Source organism: Aythya ferina (assembly GCF_964211825.1).
Source record: "Aythya ferina genome assembly, chromosome: 4".
Lineage (NCBI taxonomy): Eukaryota > Metazoa > Chordata > Aves > Anseriformes > Anatidae > Aythya > Aythya ferina.
This window is the reverse complement of record NC_140300.1, coordinates 57261164-57286618: the sequence shown is the minus strand read 5'-3', so window position 1 is coordinate 57286618 and position 25455 is coordinate 57261164. Positions and strand designations below refer to the sequence as shown.

Here is a 25455-nt window from a genome sequence, read left to right as displayed (position 1 = left end):
AGAATTCATAAAGTAAACGTGAAAATCATTTTGAGAGTGCATATAATGTGTATTTTTACAAACCTGAAATGCCACTAGTGTTTTACAATAATTGCTTAATGTTCATTTATTTGTGGAGCAACTGAAAGTAAAAATAAATCACTACATACGATGAAAATTCTGTGTTTCTTTTCAACAGGTATGAAAAATGAGAAAGCGTGAGTGTCAAGTGGCTTGACAATAATAGAAGTTTGGCATTTTCAGACACACAGAGCAGTATGCGTTGGATTTATCAAACAGCTGGCAAGAATGAAACAATCTTTAAACGAGGCATTTGAACATAAAATCTGGGCAAAATTAGTTTTCTGACACTGAATGAAATTATGTGCTTTCAAAACTGAAGACCCCAAACTGCCCTCTCTTTAACAGAGCAAACGTACCAATCGAAAACATGGGGAAACTCCCAGGAATGTAGCTACAAGAAATGTTAGGTTAAAAGAAAGTCACATAACATGACTTGATGCCAAATCTTTGGGGGAAGTTCAGTGGCATTGCATCATGGCATGGTGCTATTCTGAGAGGTTTGAGGTCAGAGATGACTTTCATAGAGCGAGAAGGTAAGCCTATCTAATTGCAAGTACCACCCTATGTGAAAATGTTTACACCAGTGTAATATAAAGGAAGCATAGATTTGCAATTCATACAGGGACAAGAATCTTTGATCCTAATAGAGAAGAAAATTAGGAAATCACGTCCTATCTTCTTTTCAGACTGGGAGAATACAGAGATTTAAAAGTGAGAGAAAGATACAGCAATTCTCTCTGCAGCGTGCTCAAGGCCACATTCTTTACCTCAGTAGGGTGTCAGGGGTTACTGGCACAAATCCTTCCTATGTAATGTGTCCAGCTAAAGAATGATCCACTTTATCTGCTGGCTTAAGAATGGCACACCCAGTAAATCATGATAGCGTAATGCTACTATGCTGCTCAGCTGTGTCCAGGCTTTTTTAGATACATATTACAAGCAGAGCAAGCTATGGCATTTATTTTTAAATGGAGAGAAAGATAATAAGTGTGACTTCATATGCTTGTTATCTGAACTCTTCAAATGTTGATCAACAGGTGTGAAAAGCTTTCCTCAGTTATGCTACTACTGCATAAACAGGGGGACTATTCTGTGAGACAGTAAAAACTTCTATGAAATTGTAATTCTCCAAATGAGCAAGATAAGAATTGCATCTGAACACACGCAGATTAGTTTATAGGGTGCTTTTGTATCAATTGTTCCAAGATGAATGCTTTTAGTCTCTTACGTAACACTGAAGTGTTACCAACAATCTGAAACTTCAAAAGCTCATTAAAGTAATTAAAGAATCTATGCTTTTTCCATAACTCAATAGCCTTTTCAGGTTTTCAACCACATTCCACCACCTAAAAATTGCACTAACGCTTCTGGTCAGATCAGAAGTGTACTATTGAAAGTAAATCCCTCAGGATTCCCACTCACTGCATTTTGGTTCACATCGCCCACCAAAGTGCATGCACGATGATTTGCTTTCTGACGAAATTCAACTAGAAGAGAATCTCTGCTAATGCCACTAATGGGAATGCACACCAACCACTAATGGGAATGCAGGCCACACAATGATATTAGACCTAAATAAGCCCTCCCTGAACCACGTATTGTGGAGCTGCCATGTCCTCAGTACCAACATCGGCCCCTACTGCACCATGCTGCCTGCTAATGCAGACACATCCTGAAGCATTCCTTGCAACTTTCATAGATAAAAAGCTTCTTAACAGAAATAAAACTGACAGTGTTTAAAACTAGGGATAGATCCAGCCTGCAGAATTTGGGCTGGTTTGCTCACAAATTTTCCTCAAGATGATATGCTCAAGAATTTTGGTTCAAATTTCTATAAATCATGTGAAAGGAAATGACTGCTCTGTTGGGTACAGATCTGACCTGCGTGTAATAGACAGGCATCTGAATCAAACTCTACTTTAGAGGGGCTTTTTCACAAGGATAAAGTTATCATATACCTAGTGGTTTCATACTTTCATGAATAAAACAGTGGTAAACAAAACACGTTTGTTGATTTAATTTTCTCTTAAAGCAAGCTATCTAGATCGTTTCTTTTAGAAGTTAACAAGAATTTTCCATAAGCAGATTATTCATTTTCCTTAAAATATGAATTTTTAAAGTAAAATGCATACTACAACTCTTCAGCACGCATTCAGTTGTTCTGTGGCACCACCAAGTAAAATCTTATCTTCACAGTGCATGCTTGATAAGTAACACCATCTACACAACACACAAAGGGGTTTGTTTCCAGATCTGGTAAAGAACACATTTGTCTTAGCATACTGAGTGAGTGCTTTCAGTTACACTCAGCCTGCCAAATCCTTGCTCTCCCCACACCAGAGCAGGATCCAAAGACTGCTAAAGGTTTTAGGACAGTCTTGAAGGATTGTATATTACATTACCCTGAAAAAAAATTCCCTTTTTTTTGGAAAAAAAAAAAAAATCTTTTTAGTATATTCCTGATTTAAGAGGTTTTTAATTATCCTGCTCATCCAGCAGTCTATAAAAAGTTAAATATTAATTTGACCAGGCACACTACAGAGAAACGGCTGGAACAATATGTTCAGTGGCTAAAACAAACAAAAACCATAAATAATACTTGCAGCCAAACTGTTTCAGCCCATTCAAGACAAAAAAAAAAAAAAAAAAAAAAAAAAAAAAAAAAAGTTTCTCTATTATGACAAAGAGCAGAGTTGCTTATGACATTACAAGAAACCTGTAGGGTGTCACTAGCAACTCCCTACATGTTGCCACAAGGCACAGTCACATTCAGTCCCTTTGCACATAGAAATGAATCCAAGTTTCAGAGCAGCAGCTGAGCAGCAGTAGAGTTACGAGGTGCCTGTAGGTTGTGCAGACAACAAACCACAGGCATAGGTAGTTTTCACTGAGGAAGAATAATCTCAAAGAGAAGCTATGATTGCACACAGGACAATTAGTTTATCTTTCAGTCTACTTAAGGTAAAATATACTTTCCATATCTTGACTATTCAGTTTGTGTGTAGCACTCATTCAACATACTCATTATAAATGAATGCTATCTTTTCAGTAATCATATTTCTCAGTGATATTTCTCTAATTGGCAGTTTCATGATTATTTCCATTTCTATACTTTGCTAAGACTGGACTTGTAACACATCTACAGCTTGCGCATTTAAGAAAGCTGTGATTGTGTAAAAATGAAAATAATGAGGAGCTTAACCAAGACACTTTTTTTTTTAATTCATTTCAAGAATTACGTCTCTTTCTGCTGTTTTACTCGTGCAAATTCCTTTAATTTCCTTTTATTTTCAGTGCAGGAATGCCACCACTTTCAAAACTACAGTCACTTATACAGAAAGTGATCCTGTTACTGCTCTAGGTCTTGTACCTCTTTGGGTGTGCCAATTCAAAACTATACCTAAATAGGATGTATGAGGTGAGAAGTATAATTCTTTCAAAGTGAGATTCTTCCACTACCTATCTTATTATTTATAAGAAAAGCATGTATTGCAAGAACACTCAGATATGGCCCAACTGTACAGAGAACAAGTAATTGCTACCCCATGACTAAGCGGAAAAGGGGGCTACAGTATAGAAGGGAAAAAAACACAACAGGACGGATAAATTCTAAAAATGTTATTTCTTCTCATAATTCGTCCAGCCTTTTCCATTCTCACTCGAATGAGATAAGTGCTGTTACGAAGTGTATATATGAAGAGTCCTAACACCCCTGTGACAAAAAGGCAGTCCTTGGAAGGTCACAACTGAACAGAGATGGGGCTTTTGAAGACTGATAACCATAAAATAGTATCAGCCATTGCCCTGCTTTAGGTAAAGTAAGGATTGAGTAAAATATGCATTACAGTGGTAGCACCTGGGCAGATGAGCTGATTCTCCTGTGGCAGGTAAAGGAAAAAAGCACTGTTGCACTGGATCTCATTGCTGTCTGCCAAAAGGATTTTCATGGCAATTAAATCTTCCAAAAGCAGCCTTTCCTCCTAAATGCTGGAAGGGCTCAAACTCATCGTCTCACCACATTACAAAACATAATATATTAATCCAAAAGTAGGACAAGCTTTTTTTTAACCTTAATTCCAAGGTCAGGAAAAAAAATGTCTAACCTTACATCTAAATTTACATAGCAAGAACAGAGGGTACTGGACACACAGTAAGCAATGAATTAGGGCAATACAGTAGTTACATCCATAAGATTCACCAAGTTTGGCACAGCAGTGATTAAATAATCTTCTTTTGAGTTTATGTCTTAAATGAATCTGCCCTGATACCTCAGACCTCCCTGAAAGATGCCAGTTAAAACAAATGATAGAAACTGATTTACACATCGCCTCTCAAGTTGGAGAACCAAAGTGACATCTCCAAGTATTTAATCAAGTCTATCTCTATGATCACCCCACCAGATCCTAATGCCTTGCATACTTGGATAGTTACTACTGTAGTGTTTTAATAAACCTGTCTAGGTTGCACCTGTTCAAAGGTTCGTGGAACGTGTCCACTCATCGTCTCACAATAATCAAGAGGTAACAGCTGTCCCTGTAGCTGATTTTAGCATTTCTGTCATATTTAGGAGGACAGACACATTTAATCAGCTGTTCATGTTTAACCCAGATTTCCCTAAGAAGATTCCTGGATCTATAAAAACCTGAGCCATACAGTCTTAAGACTGGTTGGCAGTGGATATTGCAAATTAGGAGGACAGCAGTCTGTCCAAAGGTTTCTTTTCCCTGCTTAGCTCAACATCTTCGATAAGGACCAGGCGAAACACTCTCACAACATACAATGCTTTCCCTTCCCCTGAAGAAGAACGTTTTAACCCAATACAAACCCAGATTTTTCTAATTATTGCTGTTTTAGATGTTCACAGGTAAATGAAGAATCAAGTAGTTGGTACACAAAAGATGCTTCCTTTCCGCTTGTTTGAGCGGAGACCTAAGGAATTCTTCCATCCTTTCTCTTCATCTCCTCTTGTCTAGTAAATGACTTTATAAACAAAGAAGTAACCTCACCAGAAACAATTACTCTATATGCACATTTATACAATAAAGACCTTTCGAAATTGATCCTCCTCATTTATTGGAATTTGTTCTATAGCTCAGATTCCCTTCCTGAGGCCTGGAATTGGTACTCTTTGTCAAAAAGTAGTTATAATTTACTTCTTCTTTTCAATATTAGGTTTTAACTCAATATGCAATTCATCTAATCACAAAGCAGAAATTATTTTCACATGAAGTGACTGATTACGCACTTTCATCACACAACCCATTTTTTAACCAAACTCCTTAATGTAACATCAAGTATCGCATTCACCTGTTGTAACACTTCCCAGACTCAAAGGTCCTGGTCATCGGCCCTCAGCTCATGGGGCAAGCAGTGGGGGATAAAGGAAGTGGGCTGCACAAGCATAGCAGCATCCATTAAGTCCCATTCAGAAACTAATGCCAAAACCCTAGGGCACAAAGGGGAGCTCCACCAACATACACAAAAACTGGGACTACACAATGAGGGCGCAGCTGAGAGATTTCTGCCCTTTTCCTGCCTTGGTGGCCACAGAAGTCCTGGTCTAGCAAGGTCTCTGAAGAGTCTCTGAGCCAAGTCATGGGAGAACACAGGCAGCTGAGTGGTACTCAAGTTACCCTTGAGATACAGCACAAAGAACACCACTTCATTTCCTTATAGGTTTGCACTGTATCTTTTTGCTGGCTCTTTTACGGTTTTTGCTCTAGCACGTACTGATGGGGCACTGCATTTGTTCATTTACTTACATTAAGTGCATGCCTAGCTCTTCCCTACAATACCGCTGTTTGCATCACATCAGTTTCTTTCCCCTCTACATCTCTTATACAAGATTTTTTTGTTGTTTTTAATGAGACTGTTGTGTTGGAGCTCACAATCTAGGTCAGTCTTTATCTCAGAAACAGGTAACTAAAATATCATAGAAAAGAGCTCAGGACAGGATGGACAGAAGGATGGAATATCTCCGTTGACTGCTACCACAGAACTGACAAACTCTAAATAGCTAACCCAAGACCTCATTTGCAGCCAAACCTAATGGCTCGCTGCTGTTTTCTCTGATTCTGTACAGTTTAACTTCCTGGGACTTCTTTCTGCACTGGAAGGTTTTCTTATACATTGTTTAAGAAATCCAAAAAGAACAGTGTGTTTATTCCGTTATTTTTGTTTTTCTTGCTGGATAAATACAGAACAATTCTCATGGGTCAATGTCTGGGCATTTGTTTATATAAAATGAAGTATACAGTGTTGTTTATTTCTAAACAAAACAAGGTATTGGTCTTGTTTAAGATAAACATGTACATCAGAATTTTATAATGATAATATTGTTTCCAAGTGAAGACTTCCATACCTTCTCCACATGTTTCAAAGTTGGGACCAACCATTTCTATTTCAGAAGCTTTTCCTTTCAGCTCTCAAACAGCTGACCTTGTTTATTAAACTGCAAACAGGAACTGACAGCTCCAGAAGACTTTTCTGGTTGTCCTCACTGTTCTCACTGGCTTTTCAGAATTACAGGAAGATCACAGTGCAGATATACCAAGCACAGTCTCTAGAGCACAACACCCCCTGTGATGGTGCAAATAGGCAACAGCATACCATGAAGAAACTTCCAAGGAAATGTTCTTTTTCTGGTGCAGTTTTGGTTTCATTATTTAGTATCTTTCCTTGGTCTTTAAATGGTCTGTGCCACTGGACTTACCCTCTTGCTGACTGAGACTCACACAGAGACTCCTGGTAATACTAACTTGACTTGTTGAATATATCCCTACGTGGACCAGTGGGAGAACTCACTGGTCTTAATGATTCTATCTTCATTAACAAAGGTTCAATATTCTGACAAAACACCACTATTTGGATGGCTTACACCAGAATCATGAAAGAGCTCAGCTTGAAAATTATACTTTTTTCTTGCACCACCTTCATTCTTCTCCCTCTTGCACTACTTGGCAGCAAAGCTTCCTGATATCATCTGGATTTTTTATGGCAAATAGTTGTTTTTTTAAAAAACATACAAGCATTTTGTAAGTTATTTTTGACAGAGCAGCCCAATGTGAAACATGTGAACGTCCAATGTGAGCCCAATGTGAACATCTTACTTGATTTGCTAGCATAGCTGAAGGACAAGTTGAAATGCCTGATTCAAAAATTAAAATTATTAACTGTTAAAAAGCTATTCCCAACACTTTAAGGACCAAGTCCTCCAGCAGTGGCTCCTAGTAAAAGGTACTGATTCCAGTTCAGAGAATAGTACTGAATGACAACATTGTCAGTAATGTTAGAATAGTATCAAAATAATAATAATTGGGGGAAAGATTACAGGGACAGATTTTATATTCCAGATTATTAATATAAGCCTACATTTATTTTTACTCTTATGATGCCATAAAAATGAGAAATAAAATATTTCTGGGTTGGAGAGTAAGTAGCTAAATATAAGATTTACGTTTCTTGCTATTGTGTAATACTGCTGGGCTAATTCCAGCCACTAAACTCTTCAGCTGTCCCTTAACAGGTGTAAAAAGGATTCACTAACTTTGTACTTCTGCAAAAACATGTTAGATCTATTTGGAGAGCCTGAAAACTTTGAATATTACAGCTATGCCACTCTCAAGGACTAAAAGCCACAATCCCCATGTGACTCTTTTGTCATCTATCTATAATCGTAAACTATCCTTCCAAAACAATGTTCAAATGTACCATTACCAATACATTTGTGTCAGACTGTTGAACTATATTCTTCCAAAGCTATAAGCATATATGCAGACTTCTAGCATAAAGACTAATTGACAAGCCCCGGGGCGAATATTAAAAAACTCAGAATTTTCTTCAACATCTCCCACTGATAAAGCTGGTTAAGAAATATATATGCTACATATTTCATCCACTTATTCTTTCTCAATTAAAAAAAAAAAAAATCTTGAAAGAAGTAACCACACACAATTTACACACAAATTAAAACAATCTGGGTTGAACTTAATCTTTCACAGACAAATTCTACCAGCTTTTATGCAATATAGAGTTTAACAAATATGCTTTGCCAATTAACTGTTATACAAGCATTAACTCAAAACCCTGACACAGATGAGAGTTACAATTTAGAAAAAAATTTACCTCTCGTACTGCTGCTTCCCAAAAGAACATCAATTATATATGGTTTTAGTTGTGTTAGCAAAGGTTTCCCACGTCTTAGCCTTACAGGTGCTTTGTGAGAAGTAACACAGCTCAACAATCTATGTCTAACCGTCCTGAGTCATTTAATTACAAAACAGTCTTTGAATGAGTCTACTCACATGATTATGGGTTATTCATAATGAATGTCTGCTCTACTACCTTAAGCATGGAAAACACAATGAATATTGTTCATATATGTGTTAGGAGCTCCACTTATTTTGATAAGGAAGCTTTTTATGTTTTCCTGGAAGGATAAAGCTACACTCACATGATTTAAACAATGCAAAAGAGACTATTACTTCAAAAAGGTGAAAGACAAGAACACGTATCACAAGTGTGACCATAGAAGAGCAAGGCCACCCACCTACAGTGACAACCCAGGGAGGTGCCTGCAGCAAGAATTAAAAAGAAACCCCGAAACGAAACACAAGGAAGGAAGCACTGGACGCACGGTGGCATTCCCCTGGGGTCCCCCAGAGCCGAGCCCCCCAGGTGCCCTGCTGCCTTCAGACACATGAGGGCTGCCATGCCAAGCAGGCAGCTGCCATCACAGGGGCAACGGGGCAGGGACAGTGCCTGAAAACAGGCCTGCCTCTGCCCCTTGTCAGAGGCTGTGGTTGTTGGTGGAGGAAATGGCGGCCTTGCTCTGTCCCCACAGAGGGGAGGCCTGGGCGGAAGCCATAGCGGCACCTCGGTGGGATGGAGCACCCAGGGGTGGCACCATGCTGTGTCACCACGCTGTCCCTGAGAACTGTGATGTCACCACCATGACACACCGCACTGGAGGGGGACCAGCAGGCTGCACCAGCCTTCCTCCTCCTCCTCCTCACATAGGAGGTGGGGGATGGTGCAGGCCAAGGCAGCCTCCAGAGGGAGGAAAAACTGTACAGCTGGGTCTCTGCACCGGAATGAAGGGCTATCCCACCTCCTCCTGGGGCCACCCCTCACACCTGACTAGCATGGTGGTGACACAAGTCGCCCGAGGTACGTGTTTTGTGATGGTTGCTTCATCCCTTTCTAAGAGGTATTCTCCCTGCTGAAGCCTTGGGCCTCTTCCTCAGGTTCTCCAGACACTAATTCACCTGCATGTGTTCCCGTCCTGTGCCAGGGACTGCAGCAGGGCTGAGAACACCAACAGCAGAAGAAAATAGCTCTTACACCCTTCCTCGGCCTCTGCAGGGCTGAGTTTTCTCCCTTTTCCCTTGATGTCTAGATTTGAAACAGCTCTTCCTGTGAACATCAAGCAGTGCTAACTGTAGAAATGTCTTTTTTATTAGCAGGTAATCATACAACAGGAGTAGAAGATCCAATTCACCCGCAAACAGCCCTCGAAGTAAGCAGATTTGATTCTGTCTGCAGACAGGAACAGGATGACTGGACGTAAAGACAGTCTTAGCTAGCAGGATTCCCATATGGTGCATTTATTTAAGTATACAGAGTATACAGATTTCCCTGTCAGCATAGCCAAACCTCTGCTGGCAAACTGGGCTGTACCAGACTTCACCAGAGCAACAGGAGTAGCTCAGGCTAGCTACTGATCAAAGATGCCTTACTTCAAGTTCACAGGAGCTGCTAGGATGAAGTGTTAAATCTGTGTTCACAGTTATCTAATTCAAAGCTAGTCTCTTTTGTATTGTTCTTTATGTGTGAACTAGTTAGTATGAATATAAATACAGACTGATTGATTGCTTCAGTGTACTTATAAACTGTATGCAGACTGAAGACCATTGGAGCTGTCATTCTCTGAGGATATTTTTTTTAACTGATGTAATTTGCTGACGTATTTTGAAATTGACAGCATACTTTCAAACTACAATTTCCATTTGGATACTGACTAGCAAAGTAGGTTGGTTTTGTTTTTAATAGCAGTACAGTCACATAACTCAGGTATGGGATGTACAGTATTCTCTACCTACCCCTTCTTCTCCTCTTTAATGTTGTGCAGAATTTTCTTCTAAAGCAGAATACATAGAAAACTACACATTTTGCTCTATGCACAAGTTCATTCCTTTAGCTAAGGTTTTGACCGAGTCTCTGAATTCCTGCGACCTCATAATGATTCATTCAGAAAAACATTCTTTTATCTTTGTGAAGCATTTGTACTATTTATTTTAAAGCACTTTTAAGTCATTAGAGCTTAGCTAAGATTAGTTCTGTTAATACAGAACACTAGGGCTTCTCCCTTCACTAGGCCAAGAGACAGTCTAGCTCGCTTATGTTGTCCAACCAGTACATGTCAGTCTAAACCAAAAGACGATCTTTGGAACTATAGTATGAACACATTTGGTCTCACAGCAAAGACTAAGGTGCAAAGTAATGCCAGATGTGACAGTGCTTTCTGTGATGTGAGCAAGTGTCCAGGAAGAATGATGCTGAAATCCTTCCAGTATTGCAAATAATTTTCTAAATGGCTGTTTAATGGTAAAAGAACCATTTGATGAACTCTTGTTGACTCAGGCAGGATGAAAACAATCTTAGAACTAGAAAATGAACATGAGTTAAACTGAGAAAATAACCTAATCCATTTCAATATTTTAAAAAATAAGCAACTACCTACCAGTTTTCTGACTGGTAGGTAGTCAGTATTTCTGACTGGTAGGTAGGTAGTAGTTTGGTTTTTTTTTCTACCAGTTTATTTTCTACATTTTAGGTTCTTCAACAACAGCTGGAATCAGTTCAGACACTTCGGCAACAGACTCTGAAGCATGCTAACATGGTAAAAGAACAGAAACATTCTTAAAATATAAACACCAATTCCTGAATTTTTAGATATGGCCTTAGGTCTTTTATATTCCTATGTACACTAAGTATACGTTTAAATCATCTGTTCACTGATAAAATAATTTCACTTCAAGGTTCTCACTCTTTCTTTTTTTCTGTTATAATAGTATTTGGGGGCTTAGAAAATCTTAGAAAAACAAAGAGGAAGAACAAAACTGAGTTCAAGGGGGAAAAAAAGGAAGGATCTTTCTCTAATTTGTACTACTATAAACTCAAGGAAACTCTGTTGTTTTCAAGGAAGTTAATTTCACCTTGTCATTGTCAGTAGGCAGCAGAACCTACTCCATTGTTGTAAACTGCCGTGTTTCACCGAACACTAAGCCACCCTCACAGGAGAATTTTTCTGCCATCATTTCATCTGATTTATTATATAAAAGCTAAAGATTTGACACAAGAAGGACATTTAGCTCTACACTTTGCTTGTTATACACAATTCCATATTCCTACACCCCACTTCCATCCAGTCTGTCCATCCCAGGAGAGAACTTCCTAATAGCATATTTTTGGAAAGTCAAATACTTCTACATTTTTCTATAAACAATCCCAATCTCTTTCAGGTACAGTATAAAATCAGTGAGATACTAAATAAAAATATATTTGAAATGAAAACTACAGTATGTACATCAGACAAGATTTTGATGACTTGCACACCAAGTGATGCATCTCTGGTATGTTTAACAATTTTTACCAACAAACAACTTATTCTTTAGACGGATTTTGGATTTGAGAGTTATGTGTTTTTGGAAAATAACCCAAAGGGTAATCTGGGTACAAAAAATAACAATGGTATATTTTTCCTGAGAAGCCACAGATACATATACTGTTCTGTCCAACCCATTATGATTACAGTTCAGTTTCTTCTCTGCAGAGATAAAATGGTAGCTTGATCTTCCCCATATTCATTTGGACTATTTACACTGGATACGGAATGAAATACAAAGCCTATAGTGTAACAGACAGAGCCAAGGAATGAAAAGAGAGAAATTAAGAAAGCGAATAAATACTGCTCCTCTCCTAGACACAAAACCTGTTTCTGCCTCTATTTGGGGTAAATCCAATTTGCCCTTCTTTCAAACTAACTGAGATGACAAAATAATCAGGAATAAGCTATAGTCTCTTTAGGTCATCCCTCCTTTGCTTGAAATATATTTAATCGATTTAAGACACTTACTCAGTATGTTATACCTGCTCCAAAGCCCAGTACTAAATTAAATAAGGCCCATGAAAATTGTTTACGTTCTTTTAAAGGGTAAATAGCATTCACAGAGATAAAATTGTACAAGTCTTAGTTGAGAAGTGCCTTGATAACAACTTGTCTTATGCTTCCAGTACTGCAATGTTTCACAGTTCTTACAGTATGACAGTTTTTTGTACATTTGTTTTTAATTTTGTGGGGTAGCCTATGGAAAATCCCAAATCGCCATCTTCTAAGAGAAAAGTTCACCATGACCAACAACACTGTTCTGAGGAGCATGTGGAAGCACATTCCAATCCCGTAAATGTGGTCAGTGACATAAAAAATTCACATAGGATTTCACTGCAAAATACAGCAACTGAAAAGGTTGAATATTCAGAAGATCTACTTGGAAACAAAAGGTTACTTGCAATGAAGAATGAATATAAATTGGGACATTTGGTATCTGGCACTGATCTGGAGACAGAAAGGTTGAATGCTGCGCAGGAGAAGGTAATCTGGCGTAAATCTAAAGTTCCTGTACCTTCTCCCAAATATGGGAAAGAATTTAATAATACAGATGATACTAACTATACTACCAAGTTGCTGAAACAAGAATTTTGGAAGTCAGTCAGTACTGACTCAGATTTGCTAGCACAGAATACAGAAAAATCTGTCTTTTTATACAGAGAAGAATTAAATAACTTAAAAGAAGTTGCAGAAACTGTTGCCTCTTTAAATGAATCACATGTTACTTTAACTCCACTTAAAGAAAATCAACTACATTTTATTAAAGAATTTTATAGAAACTCTGAAAGTGCCAGTGTTTGGGGTTCTTCTCCTACAACAGTATGCAATGAAAAAGCAGAATCTGAAAAACAAGATATACATAAAGAATTTAAAAGTGAAGGTGACAGATTCCAGGTTAATTCTTTCTCCAAAATGGTGAAAGATAAGCTACTAATGCTTGATCACAAAGAGCAACTAGAAAAAGAAAAAGCACAACTGACTGTTGTAAATCAGACACCTCCGAGGCTAGGAAATCAGAAATTGAGTGGAATCACAGTAACCTCTGAATACGATGGGAAAAGTGAAGCATTGCAAAAGTCTCTGAAAAACTCTGAGCATTTGCAAAAAAGAGTACACAATCTTCAGAATGAAAATTTAGCTCTCAAGAACAAAGTCAAGTGTCTTGCTGTTACCATACAGTCTTTGAAAGAAAAAACATCAAACTGTGATATGCAAATTAAGCATTTAGCTAAAGAAAATAAAAGTATGCTAAAGCAGTTGGTTAAATCACAAGAAGACAACAAAGAATGTACTAAGGAAGTACAGAACTTATTAAGAAAATGTAAAGAACTCCAGAAACAGAAAATAATCCTTGAGGAAGAGAAGAGTCAACTCCATCATGGAAACCAACAAACAATACAGGCACTACATGATTTTCAAATTAAGAACAAGCAATTAGAAGAAAAGATGACTACTGCTATCTGTGAAAAAGGGAAGCTCAGTGCAATGCTAGAGTGCTTGCAAAAGGAATGCTCCACAGTACAAGAAACAAATAAAAAACTTGAGATAAAAATATCCCAGCTTACAGAAGAAAAGAGTTCCCTAGAGCAAGAGCTTGAAGGAAATCAGAATGAAATACAACAAATGAAGGAAAAAGAAACTGCAACAAAATCTGAACAGGAGACTCATCTTCAATTAATGCAAATGCTGGCAGACAAGAAACTTAACCTTGAAATGAGCCTGCAGGAATGTTCTAATGCTAAACAGATGCTGCTGAAGGACTTTAAGAAAGTCCAGTCAGATAAAGATTATATAGAAAAGAAACTTATGACTGAACTCAGAAATGCAAAAGCAGATATTGATCTTTTGAAGTCTAACTTGACCTCTGCAAATAGAGAATGCAAGAGGCTATCAACGGTAATTACAAACATCACAGAGGAAAATCAGGTACTTAAGAAAGAACTACAGGAACATAGACAAGATGCTTTCAAATATGAAAATGACATTAGAAAACTGATTGAAGAACACTTAATATTAGAAAATCACCTGTGGACTATTGAAAACGAGAGAGATGTATTACAGTTTGAATTCCACCATTTGCATAAGGATTACGTTTATCTCCGAGGCCAAGCTACAGCCCTAGTCTGGGCACAAAAGACACCCAATTCCAGTTTTGGCACTATGCAAGGTGACTGTTCTGAATATTCCTCTGGAATCTGTAAAGAAATTCCTGATTCTCAGTATGCAGCTTTGGAATACCTTTCAGAAGGTAAGAGCTTTATTTTGCAGTAACTTAACATTTTTTTTGTTTTCTAAATTCAGTATTTTTGTTTTCTAACATCATGGTACACAATGTGTCCTTCTCATCTGATTTTTCTGGTAAGCGTATTAATGAAACTGTATGCTACATTAGGTTTTAACTAGAAAAATTCTAGCTTTGCTGTTTTTAAGTCTTAGCAAATTGCTAAGGATAAAAGGGCTTCTGAAAAAGAGATTGTGCAGAATGTATACATTCTTATACAACAAAACCTGAATGAATTAATTGCTCCAGCGCACACAAAGCTTGGGAATTTTTCCATTTGACTGCAGTGAACTCTAGACAGGTGTTTAAATGATAGATCTTGGAGCTTCAGGGGTCTTTGCTACTATTTTCTGGAGACACTCTGGAGTACTTTCTTCCACCTTTTAAAGAAATAAATTGATTTTCTTTTCCAGGCAATTCCTCATAATATACAAGTCTATTGCTTCAAATAAATTGTAATAAAAATGTGTTGTGTTTTTTTTTTTTTTTTTTAAATGCTCAGTCATTTCCATTTTTTGTTAAGTTCTCAAAACTGTCTCCTCCTGGCTGAATTTCACAGATTCACAAGAGCAAGTCCTTAAACAATTATAAGTAGTCTACAGAAATGTAATAATACTGTGACAGTTTACAGGAGATGGAATTCTGTCCCTAAGATTTCAGTATCAGGAGGGAACCTTTTTAGCTGAACAGCTTAGTACATGCCACATTTCAGAGCTTATTCTGCAAGAAGTCCTAAGTTTCACCTGTGTTTCCACATGTATTAGATGATATCCAGTTCTGGTCTATGTTCAATTAACACAAGATACCTTTATCTTTTTATGCTAGATACTGAAAGGTTATTAGTTAAAACGTGAACTTTAACATTTTAATTGTAAACGTAGTGAGAATGGTCATAGCTAATAAAGACACAAAAATTAGCCTCTTAGATATAGTCCGATAATCCGATTTTCTCAGCCATGGGAACAGGGGGAGAAACAAATTTCACAAAAGTATTGCATGTAATATTCTATGAAGCTAAAGTAACCTGTGTGTCATGTCACTACAACACTATTTCTCTTTATTCTGTTACATTTTTAAGGTGTTTTTTTTGTTTTGTTTGTTTGTTTGTTTGTTTTTACCTCCTTAATAAATCCATAACAGTAAAACAGTTGCTGGTGTTTCCAGAACAGACTTAGAGGTAATTATTCATCTTCACTTTCCTACTAATACAACACTGTACAAGCTCAGTATCTTCAGAAACTGTTACTACATAGAAGTAATCCATTTCTTCAATAATTCATAAATAGCAATTGCAACAACAACAAACAACAATTTTTGTCTGGTTTGTAATACAGCACACTAAATGTAGAGTATGTTTTTGCATCAGCATTGATATATGTATCAGGACAGCTATAAACTACATTAAAGATTTAAGTCTACCTCTTTAATTCTTATTCCTGTAAACAGATTTTAAAATACAAAACACATATAAACATTTTTTTTTTTTAATGGAGATAGGCAAAATTATTAAGTTATTCTGCACTACACACACAGATTCAATAAGGACATTAAAACATAAATACTTGGGCGGCTGAGTAGACAGTCAGGCATTTAATTGCATTTGATACTTACAGAAACATGAAGTTGCTTCAGACTGTAACTGTTAAATTTTTGTAAGAATTATTTATAAGGGTGACTGGCTATATCTATACCGTAAGGGAAGCTGTAATCATGAAAATGACTTAATATCTGACGTCCTCCCTATCCCAGATAATTAGGCAATGAAATTTAAGAAAGTTCTAAATTCCACCATCATGATGAAGTGCACTGCCAAGAAGCTTATTGTATCAAAACAATTGTTATTTGTATTAAAACAGCATATTGTGGCCCTAACTAGAAACAGTCATTAGATCACTGGGACCACGCATTTTCTGACAGGGAATTATCAGGAGAAGTAATTGGTCCTGTGATTACCAGATAAGGTTAGCTCACATGCACTAAAAATTTTCTCAGACTGGGTTGTGATGTTGTTGTTTTTTTTGCTGTTGCTGTTTTGTTTTTAAACAAAGCTCCATATATTTTAACCTTGTTTCCTCATTTCGCTAGGGAATGACAAGATTACTGAAAACAGAAGAAAAACTGAAAAGGCAGAAGGACATAAAGTAAACACTTCAGATCAGTCTTCATCAGCTGTACTACATCAGAACAAGTTAGAAGTACAGTGCTGATCATTCTACCTAGGAATGCTGTACCTACAAAGTTTACAAATGAAGAACATGACGTATCGTCCTGATAATTTGTACAAAGAGACACTGAAGTACCTGAGGCCGGCACCAGTACAATTATCTAATATGAGGTATAAAAAAGAAAGAAGGAATTCTATTATAGGTCTTTGGATAAAGAAAACATCAACATTCTTGTAAAGGTTAGTATTTTAAAATATGGCTGGGTCCTCTTTTCTCAGAGGAAGGGGTTTTACACCTTAGTAAGTGCTGGTAGACCTGGCCAACAACCATTGGTTTTATTTTTATTTTCTTTGATGGAAATGAGAGATCCAGTCTAGAAATTCTTAAAAAAAAATACTCATCCTGTGAACAGCAAAAAGGATGTTTACAAAAAAAGAATAAATGTTGTCTTCATGAAATAATTTGGATATTTTGATTTTTTTTATTTATTTTTTTTTACAATAAAATAGCTTTGTTTTACATGAACAGATTTCTTGGACCTCGTATAAAAATCTGTCAAAAAATAGTAAGGTAGAGCTAAGGTGTTCATTTAGGATCACAGTTCCATACAAGAAGAAGCTAGTTTGAAAGTTGGATCACATTTGTTAGGATCCTTCCATACACAAAAAGTGAAATTGAGCTGCTCTTGGAGAATATATCAACACTTAGGGCTTAGGGCTGACTTAGGTCTGTCAGGAAACACAGGAAGAGTGTTTCACAGATGCTGGTCAATCGAGAGGACTCCTTTTATAATAGGCTGATTGAGGACAGGTTTCGAACAATACCTGATATGGGTCATTTTGAGAAGGTCATCCTAACTGAAGATTTTATACAACAGTTTTTCACAACGTACAGTTGAAATAAACTACAAGTTGTAATTCTAATAAAGGTAAACAATGACCTTAGCTTCACTGTGGGCAACAAATGAATTATTTGGTTGATACATACACTAATACTCACTGTGAAATATGCATCCTTTCTTCCACCATAATATATAATGAATTTGCAACCTAAATCACTCATTAGAAAGTATGTTTTGTAAATTACATATCAAAAAGTCCAGTTAAGCAATAAGATGAAAAAATATTTACCCTTGGACTTACTGAATCACAGAATCACAGAATTTCTAGGTTGGAAGAGACCTATGATTTCAAATTATTATAGCATTATAACCAAATATTGCATTCTCAATAATTAAAAAAAAAAGATTGTATTGCCATATATACTCAAATTCCACTTTTCGCATTTTTATTTGCTTTGAATGCCTATTAGCAAGCATACTGTTAAGAGCTGACAATCTAAAAAGTATATCCTTCGTTTCATCATGTTTACCTAGTCAGATGTCAGGTGTGCAGTCTTGTAGTTATTTGCATTTATTGATCTGGAATGTAAATTAAGAGTGAAATATTAGCTTTTGGTAGAGTATCACTGTACAAAATAGGAGATTTTTTGTAGAAATTAAAAACTGTTACACCCTTCCCTATAATTAGATTTAACGACTTTAATCCTTGTGGAGTCTAACTGGTATCAACAGAGCTCTGTGTGAGAGCAAGAATCTACGTTAGCAAATCCAATTGCAGGATTATGGTAAAAATATCAGAAAATTAGCTTTGCACTGGAAAGTATATAAAAACTGTACTTCAGTGGGTAAGCAGATGATTTGAAAAATGTCTTACCAAATTTCTTAACTGTATGAGCTATAAGCTTCATACTTATAATATATGCTGTTTACAACTCTCGTTCCACTAAACCTAGGAATAATGAAGCAAAAATAAATACTGTCTTTAAAATTGTGAGGGGAGAAATAGTAGCAGAGAATTTGAAATAGTAGTTTTAATTTCTCTCTGTGGAATTTCTGTTGGAACTGTGTGTTTTGTGTCTCTTTACAAACACTTTTAATGATTCCATCATATTCATATCCCTGAGCACATGGTGATACTTCACAATCAGCCACTCCCTTTCCATTTCAAAACCTACTTCACATGCAGCTCATTTTTTCCAGTAATAACATCTCATTTGGGAACATGAATTTTTATTCTGTTGATGAAACAACAATTTAAACAATACACTGATAAGGTTCCTCAGGCCAGTATACCATTCTTTTTCCCTTTCACTAGTTTAAAAACACCAGCAGGCATATGGAAGGCTGTGCTTTCTTATATCAGAGTTGGTAGCTAACAGGCTTTTAGGTATACAAAGTTACTTTCAATTATTTCTTAGTTTCCATTAGTATAAGAAGTAATGTGGAGTAGTAATAATGTAGCTTCTGGTTTGGCCTTATCAGCATAAATATAAATTTCAAAATATTCCTGCAACTTAAGAAGTGTTTATGCAAATTCAGATACATGGTGAAATAAACTAAATAGAATAGTAATGGGTAGATAAAAGAGCAGTATTTCTTAGACTTCACATATGATATGTAAAAAAAAAAAATCACAAATGTGAAACAGATGCCTCTAAGACAGTTTTCAAAATTTTAAGCAAACATTTCTAAAGTATTTCATGTTGCTCACGAAGCATGCAAAAAACAAAAAGCACATCGGCGTCTATGTTTAGCTGCTGTGCATGCAACCTTAGAAATCTGCATTTGAAAGTGGTTTCTCTGAATAAAGAACACGGCCGTGATTATCTGCTTGAATTACAGTAAAGTCAAACACAGAAAATAAATTTATTTAAAGGTTATACCTTAGCATGATAAAAAGTAAAAACAAAGGATATGATTATATACCTATCCATAGTATTATAATGTCTCTTCTAACATTACACAGAGACATGTTTATAGTCAGGAATCTAATCTGAGTGCCATTGTTTCCAGAGCTTCACGGGCTTAAATTAAATAGCATTACTTTTGCCAGCAGAGGGAGCCAATTTTATTCCATAAACAAGGGAAAACAAAAGCAGATTTTGTTTTTAATAGGAGCATTCCTGTCTTTTTGCATTTATTATGTCACGAAAAAAATACTTTTCTTTTTTAAAGTGATAACTGTACAGCATGATTTTGAAGATCTCTAGGATATGTATAGTCTTTTACAGTAACCTGAATTTACAAAAGTGTAGGAATAAATTTTGAAAGACAGGTTCTTTACACATTTCTTATCCTTTTGTCAGTAATTAATTCCTTCAGTTATTTAATTACTTTAGAATGTAATAAACAGTTGTGCTAATGAATTTTGGTAGACGGCATATATGAAACACAAATTAAAGTGGCTTACCTTGTGACATTTAAAGTTATTATGCTTGTAACAGGTCTGCTTCTTGGTCCAGGAGGAGGATAGAAAATCTTTCGTTCTTTACTGGTTGGGACAGCCATAGATTTTTTAATTACATAAGGATCAGCAGAATGGCTTGGATAAGGATCAAACGTGCCTCCTTTCATGCCCCCTGACTGAAAAGAAAAAAAAAAAAAAGAAAAAAAAAACCTTCAAAGTGCCAATCTACAAAACAATTATGTTAATTAAAATGTTTCTCATGCAAAAGCAAGTAAGAATACTGAATAGCAGACTGCATCATATTATATAAAAAACAGAAACCAAATGTTGCCTAAGCTTGCGTTGGAAACTTTAAGGAAAATATTAGTAATTATTTAGATGACTTCACAGTTTAAAATGTCCTTGAGGGATTTTGAGAACAGGATTATAAAAATGTGATAGAAAAAGTAAAATTATAACTCATGAAATGAGTTATGTTGTGGAAAAAAATAAAAATAGGGACAGAATTCTTATGCCACTTTTGGTTCATTAGCACACCTCAATGTCTGGTGCAGGTGTAGAGATCATTCCACACAGGTAAGATTTCGGCATTATTATCCATATGCTTGATTGGACTGAATACAGCATTGGCTTTTCCTGTAATATTATGTCCACTAATACTACAACAGTGGGAAATTTTAGTTAAAAAGCATGCAGGGGCCTTATTAACTCTTTGCAATACACAAGTACAGTTAAAACCTACCATCTGTTGAAGCTGCATCCCATAAAAGTGCAACATTAAATGATACAATCTAAACACTAAAGCAATTTTTCCTATAAGGATTTGCGTAGCAAAGAGGGACACTGTGCACATAATTTAAGTATCTGGGGACAACATATACAGTGAGGAGCACAGAGAGCCAGGAACAGGATCCCTGGCATTGTCAGCCAGAAGAAATGCTGACTGTCTAGCAGCTGACTTCTCAGAACGGTTTGCCCTACTGAAGGATCTGAGCAGCTTCATCTGTGAGGCTGAACACCCAACATAATTTCCCATGTGTGTGTATTCTTGCTATCTCTTTCTAAATAGTTACATTTTCACTGCTATCATCACCTTTCTCAGATGAATCAGTATCAGTCAAATAAGTCAAGGGTGAAGGATGGAATAATTGTGAAATGATACTTAGCAGAACATAGTATTAAATGACTGACAATGGAACTCCAAAACGAAGAATATAAAGGGGTGTTACTGTATTAAGTATCTGGAGTCATCTAAGAGAAACAGATTTATGCATCTATATCTTAAACCCATTTCAAACTGGAATTAAGATTTAGCCTGAAGTGAATGACATGAATTTAGTATCTCATCTCACAAATCTACCAAGATGGAATGCAAAAACAGCCATTTGGATTTTAAAAAATAACAACACTAAGCACCTGGAACAAATGAACTATGTTCCTCAACATTAACCCCAAGCCTCACTCCTTATGTCCTCTGACCCCTTCCACATGCATTTATTCGCATCCATCTCCTCCTTTTCTCCTAACTACTGTAGAATTAGAAAATTCTAAAAAAAAATAAAATTAAAATTAAAAAAAAAGCTGCTTCCAAATCTGTATCTGCTGCTGCTGCTAACTCCTGAGTTATCTCCTTCAGCCTAAGTTAAGTCCTGCAGACCTTCCCTGTGCAGCAGCCCTAACCTGAGATTTTCTGCACCTTCTAGCTATCCATTCCCATGACAGTTCCAGTAATTACCTTATAAAGGTGTATATATAAAGATATATAAATATAGAAGATATTTATATAAAAGATAATTATATAGGCTGGTAGTAATCATCAGGTTCAAAAATTATATGAGTGACTGACAGAGTCCAAAATAGAAGAACATTTCATTTTGCTACAGTAACCCATTCTTACTGTTATTTATTACATAACCTTCTGCTTTGGATGTTTTTCATGGCATATGTAGTCATTTAAAGGTATGTTAACAGCACAATGCAGATTTCTAAAATAAAAAAGGCTTTTTAGGCTTTTTGAAACAGGTTATCAGGTAGCATTGGGTCAAACAAGATTTCAATACCTTGCAAATTGAAAGCAAAAAGAAACTGAATAGTATCTTTCGTATTTTTAACAGTAAGAAAGTAATAGCAAAAAGAAACATTGGTTTCTCTCTTATGTACTACATGCAAAGCTTTTAACCAGAAATATCTGAATATTCATCCTTTGTTTCCAGTAACTGAAAGATAAACTAACCTTTTTAGCAGGAGAACTTGGTATAAAAGGCGGTGCAATTGGCTTCTCTAGAGGTGGTTTCTTCACAGGTGGCAAAGGTTTGTCATTAAAATAAGGATTCACATCAAAATAGTCCTGGGGATACAGATTGATCTTGAAAGGCCCTCCTTTAACCAAACGCTTGTGTTCCTCTCGTGCTTTCTGTAAAACAAATACTTTGAAAGAAAGAATAATGATCTTTCTTACTCTATTTTATTCTCCAAACTGAAAAATTGAAAGCATTTAAATTCAGGAGAATGTTCACTCTGTCTTCTCTCATTTGATCAAGGTACTTAAATACACACCATGTATGATGGATCATGCAGAGACACTGACCAGAAAGCACACCAATCACTACAAAAGTGGAGTAGAAAAATGTCAGGAAAAGCACTATTCATTTAAGACATGTCTAACAGTATTGTTATACCTGTATTTTGGGCATACATGCGTATACACATATTGAAAATTCTGCTTGCATGCGTCCCAGCTGCATAGCAGCTCACAGTTGTGAACAGTCACTACATTTCCCAGAATCCGCACCTTACTACATTGAGCTTCTCTATGAATCAGCATTTTGTATAATGGGAGATGTCGACTTCCCAGATTCTACTTTAAGATAATACAGGTTTGACTCTGAATTTGTCTCAACTGTGGGTAACTGAATTGTTTCTTCTAATCTTGTTCTTACCCTAGGCCAAAAAAACGTACTTCTGCTAAAATTTTTCACTATATATAATGAAAATACATAGGAAAACTAAAATCTGTGCAAGGAAATTTAGGAGCTGTCTTAGATTTATGAACTTACATGATAAAAAGGAACAGGGTTTGGTTTGGTTTAGTTTTTATAAATCTTCTAGAATAATAAGGTCCCATTTCTGACAATGACAGAATTATGACTGTTCTTACTATATGAATTGTTTGGTCATTACTGCTGCTTAATGCCTTCACACATAAAAAAAAAATTAAGGTCAAATCTTGAATGGTAGAACTTGTGTGGGATATTCCCAGTTGTCATGAAAAAATAATGAAGCAACTAAAACTATATCTTTGTTTTTACAGTATGGTGATTAATTTGTTTTCCTTCCTCCACCTTGTAAATAAACATTGTGACTTCAAGCTAAGGAAACATCATAGAGAACAAAAGTTAATGTAAATTCTAATAAATAAAAATGACTAATACATAATAAAGACTTTTACCTTTGCAATTAATTTTTCTAATTCATACCCATCTGGTTCATGTGGATATTGTTCTCCTATGGTAAGATTTGCATAACTGTAAAAAGAGAATGAATTAGTCAGATGTTCAAAACTCATGACAGATTTAATAAATTACTCTGCAAAAAGTAGGAACTGAAGTTACCCATATCCAGTTCCTTTTTTTCCTGGATTAGTATAAAAATTCTTTCCAGGAGGAATGTATCTTTCTCTGGCTTTCAGTTGTGCACTGAAGTATGCAAATGGACCTCCTATGGTTCCATAATAGGTGCCCTTTCCACATCTAAAAATAACAAATTAATACATTAATTAGACCTTTGCAAATATTTCAGGCTTTCCATATCTAGTGTGCCAAAATGATAATGTGTAGAAAACCCAAACAAGTAATATCTCCAGAGTTAAACATAAAACCAGGCCAGATCCACTGTGCAAGTAACTACAATTACAGGAATTCTGTGTATGGTCGGACAGAAAAGAAACAAGGTGTCAGCAGAGATGAAGTTTGGACATGCTAAATATTAGTTATCTTTCTGCCTTGTCACAGAAAGGAAGGAAAAGGAGGCACAACTCATTTAGGAGAAACACTTCTCCCTAGAAAGCTGCAGGAATTCAAAGACTGGTTGTCATGACCAACCTGAAAAATCAGTATTTGCTGATAAATGTATGACAAACTGATGAAATAGCTGAATGGCAATTTGGTCCACTAAGCTGCAGCTACACTGGTCACAGAACAACCCCAAACAAAGAACCCCCTGCCTCTGTCATCCAAAACTGAACAGAAGAATATAAACAGTGACTACTGGATGGGATTTGTCAATTACTCCAGACAGCTCGGGTAATCTGCTTTGGCTGGGCTGTCTGTAATTATTGCAGGGAAAAAGTGAAGTGTCCTATTTAAAGAGTTTCTATTTAAACAAGCCATTAATGAATACTGACAGGATTGGGATGCCAAGGTAACATTTGCCATCTTTGCACAGAACACTAGCCATTGCCTGTTCATTACCCTCCCTTTACTTTTGGGCTTCATAAACCCAAATACAGGGGAAAATGGGCAAACTGACAATGCACAGACAACCTCCTTTATCTTGGCATTTCCCAGCTTATAAGTGCTTTGCTTCATATTCTTTAAATGTTTTTTTTTTGTTGTTGTTGTTTTGTTTTGTTTTGTTTTGCAAGCAGGCTTTTTATATGCCAGTAACAAAATAATTAAGAAAGGACACAGGAAGAAAATGAAAGCCTAGGCTTCAGTCACATCTTCAGAATGTGACATCGCTGCAACCTCTGCATTTGAAGCCAACAATAAACATGTAAGGAAAAGATTTACAAAAATTGTTGTTATTGAGGCAGCCAAGAATAACAACATCAAGAACAGCAACAGATACAGCTCTGTTCTAGCTCCTTAGGTGAGATATGAGTCAGTTTCAGAAACAAGAAAGGTACAATCTCTACATTACTTGCCTGAGGATCCCATTAAAAGAGAAGATGGTGGTTACCTTCCCAGCCTCTGCTTTGTACTGCTGTGCCAGTACAGATTCAGGAGAGGATAAAGAACCTGTCCTAAAGTTATTTCTAGAAGAACTCAAAAGTCTTACAACCCAAAAAAGAACATGAGCCACTAAACACACATCAAATAAGTGCATTTGTGCACTTTGATGGAGGAGGGAACGCTGGCAGGTGTTTATTGTAAGCAACTTAGTGGAGAAGAGCAAGACTGAACCCAGAAAATACGTGAACAGGACTCTTGACTGACACAGATTTGAAATTACTGCCTAGGTGTTTCTAACAGTTAAACTCCAATAAATTGTTTGCTTGCTATAAAAGTAAAGTTGAAGTAGGATGAAAGTTTTGAACATAGCGCTTGCATACTTTCTGTCACCAGAAATAGCACGTGTGTATCTGACAGAAAGCCTACACACCAGGTCTTATGGTCCTGTTAACAGCCAAACTGTTCCTGTAACATATGACAGAACATGGCTAATCCTTACATCTCAAAATAGTTATATAGAATAGACAAGAGGTTGCTCTCTAAACTTTCCAAAGGGAAAGCTGCAGAAAGATATGAC

General features: G+C 36.4%; 1 protein-coding gene across 2 annotated transcripts in view; it reads right to left on the bottom strand.

Moving 5' to 3' along the window:
• The window catches only part of CFAP96 (cilia and flagella associated protein 96), a 90241-nt gene that overhangs the window by 61141 nt on the left and 3645 nt on the right, over positions 1–25455 (bottom strand). For both annotated transcript variants that reach the window (XM_084519197.1, XM_084519196.1), the window contains exons 4-8: positions 23538–23675; positions 23375–23450; positions 22160–22339; positions 19930–20102; positions 18050–18098 (exon numbers count right to left, since the gene is read on the bottom strand). In XM_084519197.1, the coding sequence (XP_084375323.1) occupies positions 18050–18098; positions 19930–20102; positions 22160–22339; positions 23375–23450; positions 23538–23675 (616 nt within the window). The remainder of the gene's footprint in view (positions 1–18049; positions 18099–19929; positions 20103–22159; positions 22340–23374; positions 23451–23537; positions 23676–25455) is intronic.